Source organism: Hylobates moloch, unplaced genomic scaffold (assembly GCF_009828535.3).
Source record: "Hylobates moloch isolate HMO894 unplaced genomic scaffold, HMol_V3 SCAFFOLD_3, whole genome shotgun sequence".
NCBI lineage: Eukaryota > Metazoa > Chordata > Mammalia > Primates > Hylobatidae > Hylobates > Hylobates moloch.
In genome coordinates, this window is record NW_026652278.1 from 87646748 (window position 1) to 87659439 (window position 12692).

Below are 12692 nucleotides of genomic sequence, written 5' to 3' on the forward strand. Positions count from 1 at the left end.
GGATATACTAGTCAAACTATGGTTACATTTTTCTCTCAATGGAATATTAAACATATCACTGGCATCCCATATAATTCACAAGGACAAGCCATTGTGGAATGAATGAATAGCTCCCTAAAATGACAATTGAATAAACAGAAAGAGGGAGACAATGACTACGGGACTCCACATATGCAATTGAATCTAGCATTATTGTCTTTAAATTTTTTGAGCCTGCCTAAAGGCCAGACGCTATCAGCAGCTAAACAGCATCTACAGAAACCAGCTGCAAAGACAGAAGCAGAACAACTGGTTTGGTGGAGAGATCCGATAACAGAAAGTTGGGAAATAGGTAAAAATAACATGGGTAGAGGTTATCCTTGTGTTTCTCCAGGCCAAAACCAGCAGCTGATTTGGATACCATCAAGACACCTGAAACCTTGTCATGAGCCAGATGCTGAGGAAGAGATTTTGGAAGGAACCCAAGGACCCCCCAGTTGCAGCCATGTCAAGATTGACAATAAGGAAGACACCAGTTCCGGCAGCAACACTCACTGGGCACAGCCACCCATGTGGAGCCAGATCAAGAAGTTGACACAGATGGCAGAAGAAAATCTGAAGGAAGCAGGACGACGAGTTACAATGAGTAATCTAATGGCAGCTATGATGGCTGTGCTCACCATTGCCGTGAGTATTCCCCCAGTACCTGCTGAAACAGAATCAGTTATACTTGTTGGGCATATATTCCTTTTCCACCACTTCCATGGCCAGTAACCTGGTTAGACCCCCCAGTGGAGGTATACACTAATGACAGCCTTTGGATACTTGGCTCTACAGATGATAGAGGCCCGTCTCATCCCCAAGAGGAGGGAACAATTATGAATATTTCGTTGGGATTTGAGCATTTAACTATTTGCTTGGGAAAAGCCAATGGGTGTTTACCTGCCAGTCATCAATCTTGGCTGGCAATAGTGCCTGAATGTAACATCTCTGTGGCACAATTACATATGCTTTCTGATATGAGTATTTATTACAATGATTATGCTCCTGTAACCAAAGTTTACCACCCTCAAAAACCTATCTGTATAGTGGATTGGACATGGTCAGAACCAATGAAGGTATTTGCTTGGGAAGATTGTATTGCAGGACAAGCAAAGGTGTTGTGTAATGATTCATATGGAGTCATTATTGATTGGTCCCCTAAAGGGGCATTTATAAGGCTCACCTCTCAATCTGTAGGTAATGGTCACCATGCATCTAAAGAAAATGGTCAGATGGTAGACACTATAAAAAGTACAGCAAAAGTTCATATTATTTGGACATATGGTGGTATGATGGAACCTCAACCCCAAATGATATGACCTGCTGTAGGAGCTAAACATAAGGAGTTGTGGATAATATTAATGGCACTGAAAAAGATAAAGATTTGGGAAGGGAAATACACTAAGCCAACCCAATATAATCCTAATTACATGTTAGAATTGGTTCACAATTATTCAGTCTGGATACAGAGTTGTGTCTGTCCTCCCTTTCTGCTTGTAGTGAGTGATTTAAAACTTGATCTCCCTAATCATCATGTGACTGTCAAGAATGTGATTGTTTTCTTGTGTGAATTCTTCCTTGTATAATACTGATCATTCTGTCTTAGTGATAAGAGCCTGAGAAGGAGTATGGATACCTGTAAACCTTTCCCATCCTTGAGAAGCCTCTCCTTCTGTGCATATTATTACTGAAATTCTTCAAAAGATTTTGAGGCACTCTCGGGGTTTCATTGCTACTTTAATTTTAATCATTATGGGATTGATTGCTGTCACAGCTACTGCCATGGTAGCTGGAGTTGCTTTATCAACACAGTACAAACAGCAGACTATGTAAATAATTGGCAGAAAAATTCTATTTTGCTGTGGAATTCCCAAACTAATAAATACCAGAAATTAGCTAACCAGATTAATGATCTCTGACAAACTATCATATGGTTAGGAGATTGTGTAGTTAGTTTAAAATATAGAATGCAGTTACAATGTGATTGGAATACTTCTGATTTTTGCATTACTCCTCACCTCTATAATGAAACAGAGCATGAGTGGGAAAGAGTTAAGAGACACTTAAAGGGTCATACTGGAAATTTATCTTTGGATATTGCAAAACTGAAGGAACATGTATTTCAAGCCTCTCAGGCACATCTGACGTTAATGCCAGGAACTGAAGTGCTTGAAGTAGCTGCAGATAGATTAGCAGCTATTAACCCATTAAAATGGATCAAGACACTTTGAGGCTCTGTGATTTCAATGATGACTGTGCCTTTAATCTGTATTGTTTGTCTTTGTGTAGTCTGCAGATGTGGATCCCGAATCCTGCGAGAAGTAGCCCACCATGACAAAGCTGCCTTTGCTTTTATCGCTTTGCAAAAACAGAAAGGGAGACATGCTGGGAACAGACCCTAAGCCTGTCATAAACAGGCCTTAAACTGGCCATGAACAGGATTTCTGCACCAATGTGACATACTTGTGATGGCTATGATGCACACTGCTAGAAGTTGTTAGTTTACTGGAGCAGGGTAGGGAACACCTGGCCCACCTGGAGCGGAAAATTGCTCAAACCACAAACAATAGCATGAGCGGCCTGTACCTTAACAACATGTTTTTGCTGCAGATAATCAGACAGAGACTGTTTCTCTACTCCTCTCTAAGAATGCTTTGTTTTTCATAAGGAATGCTTTCAGCTAATCTATAATCTATAGAAACGATACTTATCACTGGCTTGCTGTCAATAAACATGTGGGTCAAACTCTGTTTGTGGCTTTCAGCTCTGAAGGCTGTTATCCCCCTGATTCCCACTTTGCACTTTATTTCTGTGTGTTTGTCTTCATTCCTCTAGCACCACTGGGTTGGGGTCTCCATGACCAAGCTGGTCTCGGCACATATCCATGCATGCCCAGGTCCTGAAATCAGCCTTGTTGAGCCTGTGGGTAGGAAAAGTCGACCCTCTGTGCATGTAGGCCTGGAACCTGGCCAATACTGTATTTTCCTGCCACATTTGGTTTCAAATGTGGAAACTGCCCATACGGACCTACTGCATTTGTTTTTAAAAATCCTCTGTAAGTGGACTTGCAGAGTTCAGACCCAGATTGTTCCAGGATCAACCCTACAGTAGAAATCAAGTATCTTTTTTATTGTCTCTTGGGATCCATCTTTTCACCAATAAAATATGAGGGCTGTTGGGAGCAGGCCCCCACAAATCTGGCCATAAACTGGCTCCAAAACTGGCCATAAATAAAATCTCTGTAGCACTGTAACATGTTCATGATGGCCCTAAAGCCCAAGCTGGAAGGTTGTGGGTTTACCGGAATGAGGGCAAGGAACACCTGGCCTGCCCAGGGTGGAAAACTGCTTAAAGGCATTCTTAAGCCACAAACAATAGCATGAGCGATCTGTGCCTTAAGGACATGCTCTTGCTGCAGTTAACTAGCCTAACCTATTCCTTTAATTGAGCCCATCCCTTCGTTTCCCATAAGGGATACTTTTAGTTAGTATCTATAGAAACAATGCTAATGACTGGTTTGCTGTTAATAAATAAGTGAGAAAATCTCTGTTCGGGGCTCTCAGCTCTGAAGGCTGTGAGACCCCTGATTTCCCACTTGACACCTCTATATTTCTGTGTGTGTGTCTTTAATTCCTCTAGCGCTGCTGGGTTAGGGTCTCCCTGACTGAGCTGGTCTCGGTAAGTGGAGTCCATCGTGGGGGCTCGAATCCAGGTTGAAGGGTCACCGGAGTGACATTTGGAAAGGAAAACTAGTGGAGGACACGCGAGTACTCTTAAAGCAATCTCCATGGTGAGTAAGAAGGGGAGCTCAGAAGCATCAGGGTAACAATGGGACAAGTTTGGGGTCTGGTTCGTTTCACCTTGGAACTTTTTCACACAGATGATGAGGAGGAAGGAGGATATAACGAAGTAACAGAAGAGGTTACAGAGCATGTTTATTTACCAGCTAAAGCTAAAGTGGCAAAGGAGGGAGAGGTTCATCCCTACCCTTCTGCACCCCCTCATTATTATTTTGAAGAAAATGACTCTCAAGATCTTTCTTTTCTGGAGGACACTGGGCAAAAAGTAGTTGCCCCAGTGACTGTTTGAGCAGCGCCTCAAGCGACTGCTCTTAGTTCTATTCAGGCAGGAATTCAGCAAGCTAGATGAGAGGGTGATTTAGAGGCTTGGCAGTTCCCTGTTCGAATACACCCCCCCCCGCCAGATCAACAGGGAAATATTATAGCTACATTTGAGCCTTTTACTTTTAAATTACTCAAAGAATTTAAACAAGCTATACATCAGTATGGCAGTATCTCCTTTCGTAATGGGACTGTTAAAGAATGTTGCTGTTTCCAGTCGGATGATTCCTACTGACTGGGATGCTTTTACTTGAGCTTGTCCAACTCCTGCTCAGTTCTTACAATTTAAAACTTGGTGGGCAGATGAAGCTTCCATTCAGTCTGCTCACAATGCCCAGGCCCAACCTCAAATTAGTATAACTGCAGACCAACTTTTGGGGGTTGGCAACTGGGTTAGTTTAGATGCACAAGTGGTCATGCAGGATGATGCCACAGAACAGCTTAGCAGAGCGTGCATTAAAGCTTGGGAAAAAATCACCACAGGTGGAGAACAATACCCTTTCTTTAGTGCTATAAAACAGGGACCAAGAGAACCATACCTTGATTTTATAACTCGGTTACAGGAGCCTCTTAAAAAGATGATTGCAGATTCAGCTGCTCACGATATAGTGTTGCAGTTATTAGCTTTCGACAATGCTAATCCCAATTGCCAGGCTGCTCTGCGACCTATCAGAGGGAAAGCACGTTTAGTTGATTGTATCAAGGGCTGTGATGGTATCGGAGGTAATCTGCATAAAGCTGCTTTGTTGGCAAGGCAATGGCAGGACTGAGAGTGAATAAAGGAAGTACTCCCTTTCCTGGATCTTGTTTTAACTACGGGAACCATGGGCACACTAAAAAAGAATGTAGAAAAAATCAGCAAGTCAGGCTGCCAGATAGGGGAAAAAAGAAAACTGCTGAGTCTGAAATATGTCCAAAATGTAAAAAAGGAAAACATTGGGTTAATCAGTGTCACTCTCAGTTTGATAAAGTAGGGAACCCGATTTCGGGAAACGCCATGAGGGGCCCATCCCGGGCCTCATTCTAAACCGGGGCATTTCCAGCTCAGGCCATTCCCTCACCCCTGTACAATGTCTGTCACCCACCACACCTGGTAGTGCCGCAATAGATTTATATTGCACAAAACTGTGTGCCTTCTGCCTGGGGAACCCCCGCAAAAGATCCCAACAGGAATCTGTGGACCCTTGCCAGCGGGGACAATAGGATTACTTTTAGGAAAGTCTAGTTTAAGTTTAAAATGGGCACAAATACATACAGGAGTCATTGATTCAGATTACAATGGGGAAATTCACATTGTTATATCTACCTTTGTTCCCTGGAAAGCAGAGCCAGGAGAGTGCATAGCACAGCTCCTGATTGTGCTGTATGTGGGAATGGAAAAAAGTGAAATTAAATGAACAGGAGGATTTGGAAGCACAAATAAACAAGGCAAAGCAGCTTATTGGGTAAATCAAATTACTGATAAACGTCCTACCTGTGACATAACTATTCAGGGAAAGAAATTTAAAGGTTTGGCAGATACAGGAGCAGACATTTCAATCATTTCTCTACAGCACTGGCCATCCATGTGGCCAATTCAACCCACTAAATTTAACATAGTTGGAGTTGGTAAAGCCCCTGAAGTATATCAAAGTAGTTATATTTTGCATTGTGAAGGGCCTGATGGACAACCTGGGACTATTCAACCAATTATAACTTCTGTACCTATAAATTTATGGGGAAGAGGTTTATTACAACAATGGGGAGCACAAGTTCTATTTCCAGAACAGTTATATAGCCTTCAAAGTCAACATATGATGCATGAAATGGGGTATGTCCCTGGTACGGGACTAGAAAAAAATTTGCAAGGTTTGAAAAGTTCCCACCAAAGATTAGGGTATCATTTTTGCTGGTGGCCGTTGTTAAGCCTCCAGAACCTATACCTTTAAAATGGTTAACAGATAAGCCAATTTGGATAGAACAATGGCTGCTAAGTAAAGAGAAACTAGAGGCTTTAGAGAAATTAGTTACTGAACAATTAGAAAATGGGCACATAGCTCCAGCATTTTCCCATTGGAATTCACCAGTTTTTGTATTAAGAAAAAATCAGGTAAATGGAGAATATTAATTGACTTAAGAGCCATCATTTCAGTTATACAACCTATGGGAGCATTACAGCCAGGATTGCCTTCTTCTGCTATAATTCCAAAAAATTGGCCTTTAATAGTCATAGATTTAAAAGACTGTTTCTTTACTATCCCTTTAGCTGAGCAAGACTGTGAATGCTTTGCATTTACAATTCCTGCAGTAAACAACCTGCAGCCTGCTAAGTGTGACCATTGCAAAGTGTTGCCACAGGGCATGTTAAACAGTCCCACAATTTGCCTGACGTATGTGGGGCAAGCAATTGAACCTACTCATAAAAAATTTTCACAGTGTTACATTATTCACTATATGGATGGTATATTTTGTGCTGCCCCCACTGGAGAAATATTACTCCAATGTTATGATCACTTGCAAAATTCAATTTATTGCACTGGTTTAATTATAGCTCCTGAAAAATTCAGACTACTACTCCTTACTCCTACTTGGGGACCTTAGTAAATGACACTACCACTGTGCCACAGAAAGTAACCATTCATAGGGATCAACTAAAAACATTAAATGACTTTCAAAAATTACTAGGGGACATTAATTTGATACGACCTGCTCTAAGAATTCCTACCTATGCCATGAATAATCTGTTTTCTATCCTTAAAGGAAATCCTAGTCTCACTAGCCCTCGGCAATTAACGAAGGCGGCTAAGGCAGAGTTAACAACTGATTGAGAAGCAAGTCCATAAAGCTCAAATAAATAGAATAGATCCAGAGAAGACTCTAGATTTGCTAATTTTTTCAACTCTGCATTCACCTACTGCTGTTACTGTCCAAGAAAAGGACTTAGTAGAGTGGCTTTTTCTTCCACATACTAATTCATGGACTCTGACTCCTTATTTAGATCAAATCACTACTATGATAGGGATTAGGAGAACTCAGATTGTTAAATTACATGGATATGATCCTGGAAAAATTATTGTCCCTCTCACAAAGGTACAAATACAGCAAGCTTTTGTAAATAGTCTTACTTGGCAAACCCATTTAGCTGACTTTGTGGGTATTCTCAATAATCATTTTCCTAAAACGAAGCTGTTTCAGTTTTTGAAATTAACTAATTGGATTCTCCCCAAAATAACTAAATTTAAACCAATTAAAAGTGCTGAGAATGTTTTTACAGATGGGTCTAATAATGGTAAAGTTTCTTATTTTGGATCAAAATATAAAGTTTTTCAGATGCCCTATACTTCAGCTCAAAAAGCGGAGCTTGTAGCTGTAATTGAGGTATTGACTGCTTTTGATATGCCTATTAATGTGATTTCTGATTCTTCATATGTGGTTCATTCCACACAGTTAATTGAAAATGCTCAGTTACGATTTCATACAGATGAACAACTGATGACTTTATTTACCCAATTGGAAACAGCAGTTAGAAGTAGAATGCACCCTTTTTACATCACTCACATAAGGGCTCATACACATCTTCCAGGACCTTTGACTGAAGGGAATCAAATGGCTGATCGCCTAGTTGCTACTGCAATATCTAAAGCTAGACACTTTCACAATTTAACCCATGTTAATGCCTCTGGTCTCAAATGCAGATACAGCATTACCTGGAAAGAAGCTAAAGCTATTATCCAGCGATGCCCAACTTGCCAAATGGTACATTCCTCATCTTTTACAGGAGGAGGTAATCCTTGAGGACTGGAACCTAACTCTTTTGGCAAATGAATGTCATATATGTTCCCTCGTTTGGGAGACTAGCTTACGTACATGTATGTGTGGACACCTTTTCTCACTTTGTCTGGGCTACATGCCAAAGAGGAGAGTCTTCTACCTGTGTTAAATATCATCTTTTGGGGTGATGGACATTCCAGATTCTATTAAAACAGATAATGCCCCAGGCTGTACTAGCCAAATTCTAGTTACATTTTTCTCTATGTGGAATATTAAACATATTACTGATATCCCATACAATTCTCAAGGACAAGCCATAGTGGAAATAATGAATCTCTCCCTAAAACAGCAGTTGCAAAAGCAGAAAGGGGGAGACAGACAACATAGAACCCCACAGATGCAACTGAACCTAGCATTATTAACTTTAAATTTGTTGAGCCTGCCCAGAGGCCAGATGTTATCAGCAGCTGAACAGCATCTACAGAAACTAGCTGCAAACACAGAAACAGAACAACTGATTTGGTGGAGAGATCCAATAATAAAAAGTTGGGAAATAGGTAAAATAATAACTTGGGGTAGAGATTACGCTTGTATTTCTCCAGGCCAAAATCAACAGCCGATTTGGATACCATCAAAATACCTGAAACCTTGTCATGAGCCAGATGCCAAGGAAGAGATTCCAGGAGGATCCCGAGGACCCCCCCATTGCAGCCATGTCAAGGCTGATGCTAAGGAGGACCCCAACTGTCACAAGCAACATCTGTAGAAGAAAGCCACCCACCTGGGGACAGATCAAGCGGCTGTCACAGATGGCGGAAGGAAACCTGAGGAAACTGGAACACCAGTCACAACGAGTAATTTAATGGTAGCTACGATAGTGATGATCACCACTGCCGTAAGTATTCCTTCAATAAGGGCTGACAAAGAGAACAGTTATACTTATTGGGCATATTTATCAATCTTGGCTGTCAATAATGCCTGGATGCAATCACTCTGACACAGTTACACATGCTTTCTGATCTCAGTATTTACCACAATAAATATGCTCCTATAAATGAGGCATACCACCTTCAAAAACCTATTGGTAAACAAAATTGAACCTCACCAGAAATAATGAATGTACTTGTTAAGGAAGATAGCATTGCAGAACAGGCAGAGGTGCTGCACAATGAGTCCTATGGAATCATTATTGATTGGTCCCCTAAGGGGATGTTTAGCTTGCATTGCACATCTGAGTCTGCGTGCCACTGCCACACTATGCTCAGATGATTGGGAAAAATGGCCAGATGGTAGAAATTATAAGAAGTATGGCAAAAGTTCCTATTATCTGAAACCATGGTGGGATAGTGGCATCTCAACCTCAAATGATATGGCCCACTCTAGGAGCTAAACATAAGGAATTGTGGAAACTATTAATAGCTCTTAATAAGATCAAAATTTGGGAAAGAATAAAAAAGCATCTAGAAAGACACTCCACAAACTTGTCTTTGGACATTGCAAAATTAAAGACAAATATTTAAAGCATCCCAGACACACTTGACCTTAATGACAGGAACTGGAGTGCTTGAAGGAGTTACAGACAAATTAGCAGCTAGTAACCCATTAGAATGGATAAAAACACTTAGAAGTGCTGTGATTTCAATGATGATTGTGCTTTTAATCTGTGTTGTTGGTCTTTGTATAGTCTGCAGATGTGGATCCTGACTCCTGCTAGAAGTAGCTCACTGTGACAAAGCTGCCCTTGCTTTTATCAATTTGCAAATCAGAGAAGGGGGACATGTTGGGAGTAGGCCCCCCCAAAATTTGGCCATAAACTGGCCCCAAAACTGGCCATAAACAAAATCTCTGCAGCATTGTAACATGTTCATGATGGCCATAATTCCCACGTTGGAAAGTTGTGGGTTTACCGGAATGAGGGCAAGGAACACCGGGCACTCCCAGGGCAGAAAACTGCTTAAAGGCATTCTTATGCCACTAACAGTAGCATGAGCGATCTGTGCCTTAAGGACATGCTCCTGCTGCAGTTAACTAGCCCAATATATCCTTTAATTTGGCCCATCTCTTCGTTTCCCATAAGGGATACTTTTAGTTAATTTAATATCTATAGAAACAATGCTAATGACTGGTTTGCTGTTAATAAATACGTGGGTAAATCTCTGTTTGGGGCTCTCAGCTCTGAAGGCTGTGAGACCCCTGATTTCCCACTTGACACCGCTATATTTCTGTGTGTGTGTCTTTAATTCGTCTAGTGCCACTGGGTTAGGGTCTCCCCGCCCGACTGAGCTGGTCTTGGCAAGGGCTTAATTTATCCCTAAGTCCAATCTAGCTGTTTATCTATATCCTCATAAACTACTAAAGCACCTGTTGTGGGTTGTGCATGGTGGTCATGCCTGTAATCCCAGCACTTTGGGAGGCTGAGGTGGTTAGTTGAGATTGTGCCATTGCACTCCAGCCTGGGCAACAAGAGTGAACTCTGTCTCAAATAAATAAATAAATAAACATCTGTTGTGAAGTCTTAGGGAAATGTGCCTGGCTCTGGCTTCTCCCTGCTTGGGTTGTTCAAATTATGCCAAGATAAGAGGCAGTGATTTCAATGAAAGAAAAGTATCTCACAGTCTATTTTGTTTCTTCCTTTTTGTTTTTGAGACAGAATCTCACTCTGTCACCCACGCTGGAGTGCAATGGTATGATCTTGGCTCACTGCAACCTCTGCTTCCCAGGTTCAAGTGATTCTCCTGCCTCAGCCTCCTGAGTAGCTGGGATCACAGGTGCCCGCCACCATGCCTGGCTAATTTTTGTACTTTTAGTAGAGACAAGCTTTCATCATAGTTGGCCAGGCTGGTCTCGAGCTCCTGAATTAAGGAGATCTGCCCGCCTCAGCCTCCCAAATGGCTGACATTACAGGCATGAGCCACCATGCTCCCAGCTCACAGTCTTTAGTCTCCCCTTGAGAAAAACAGTTTTACAGATATATTCTCACTCAGCTGATCCTTTCTCTTTTCTTGAGGAACATTGCTGGTGTTAGTTTTTACCACAGTAAATCTGCCACAGTGACTGAGCCCCCAGCCAATATGAACTGCATAGGCACATCCATTGTTTTCCACTGTGCAGTGACCCATGAACCAAAGGGTGAAAATTGTTTCTGACTGACAAATTTGAAAGCCTAATCTAGTACTCCAGAAGTTTCTTTATACTCCATTCATGTGATAGAAAAGATCCCTAGTGAGAATGTAGAGATAATATGAAAAATGTAGAGATAATGTTAAAAAATAATAACAGGTCCATTGTTAAAAATTTCCCACACAAATTTTAAAGTATAAAATGCCTGGCAAGAAAACGTTTAAAGGGAAATGACACATGTGGAATTCAAATTACTCTTGGAGCACTTACAGCCTCTCTTAGTAGGTACGGTGAGCTAGATACCCTAACAAGACAATTTGTTTCCTTCCTAAACTTCAAATTTTATTAGTGACTGATTTTATTATAATAGTCACAGGCAGTGTGAGCCAGAACTATTTCCATACCTTCTGTAAAATTTGTGGCATTCTGATCCATTTTTCCCCTGGATCTGCTTTTATTGTTGTTCTTTTTGTTTTGGAAAATGGGGAGTGTGTGAAAGTCAATAAAGCTGTTGAATTTGTCTCCTGTACGTTTAGCATCCAAGCCGCTCAAAACGGCCCCAGGTGTGAAGGAGTGAGAAGGGATTTGCATTTCTGCCTCTCTTCTTAACTTCCCATGTATCTGCTGTCAAATCTCCATATGCTATTTCCCACACCTCCCATTTGGAAAATTCCTGTATAAATCCATCATTTTACTAAATGCATTGTTTTAGAACTGAACTGACCCAGCACTACATATGTTGTAGAATCTGGACAACTTCCAGCCACCTTCTTACCTTCTTACCTCTGATTCTTGAGTCTTGTATGCAGCTGGGTGGTGCTGCATACAAGACTTGGTTTAAACCATGGGGGGTGCTTTAAACCACACCATGGCATTGGGTTCACTGCTGGAAACATTAAAGAATTTAAGATTCTATTATGAGATTATTGAATTTTTTCAACTTCATCCAAGCAAACATAGGTAATTGATGTGCAGAAACATTTCAGAAATTAGGTCAGCAGACATTCAGTTGTCCAGGGGTGCCACCCATGTGGGCTGTGCTGGACACTCAAACCATGTGTATTCATTAGGTCCTTTCAGGCTTGACCCCTTGTTGAGAAGCTGACATAGCATTAGACAACCATAATAAAAAAGAATTAATGCATAGTATATTGTGTCATGAATCTGTGGGTCACATTATTTCAAAATATATATTTTATAATTGTATTTGACTGTGAGAGAAATTAATGTACACATGGATGAGTACATACTGATTAAAACAAAAAGAAACAGACTATAAGTTTATTTTTTTGATTATGTGATTTTTTAAAACAGGAAAGTCACTGGTTACATTATATAATTTTAAACTTTATATCACAGAAGGTAGTAAGTATGTTTTGTTTCTCACAGACACTGAGTTCTGGCTAAATACATTACGATACAACTTTTAACAAAAACATTACTGCAAATACATAGTAATGTAAATCTCAGTTAAAAAATAAATCCCTGAATGCTATGATCAAAACACTTCAACAATTTCAGAGCTGATTCTACACCTTGAAGAGGTTTGATGACTAGAAAACTTAATTGCAATGAAAGACACTTCCATATCCCTGTTGACCTCTGTGTCTCCTCTTTCCCCCATCTCTGCTCACAGGCACCATGCGGACCATGGCTCTCACGGCAGCCCTAAGGCAGTCA

The 12692-nt window shown here is 40.9% G+C and overlaps 1 protein-coding gene across 1 annotated transcript; it reads left to right on the forward strand.

The window, feature by feature from the left end:
* Positions 1 to 269: 269 nt before the first annotated feature.
* On the forward strand, positions 270 to 2420 carry LOC116461427 (endogenous retrovirus group K member 19 Rec protein-like). The gene is made up of 2 exons (XM_032143142.3): positions 270 to 666; positions 2311 to 2420. Exons 1-2 carry the CDS (start codon positions 343 to 345, stop codon positions 2344 to 2346), a joined length of 360 nt encoding a protein of 119 aa, XP_031999033.1. The 5' UTR covers positions 270 to 342; the 3' UTR covers positions 2347 to 2420.
* Positions 2421 to 12692: the final 10272 nt, after the last annotated feature.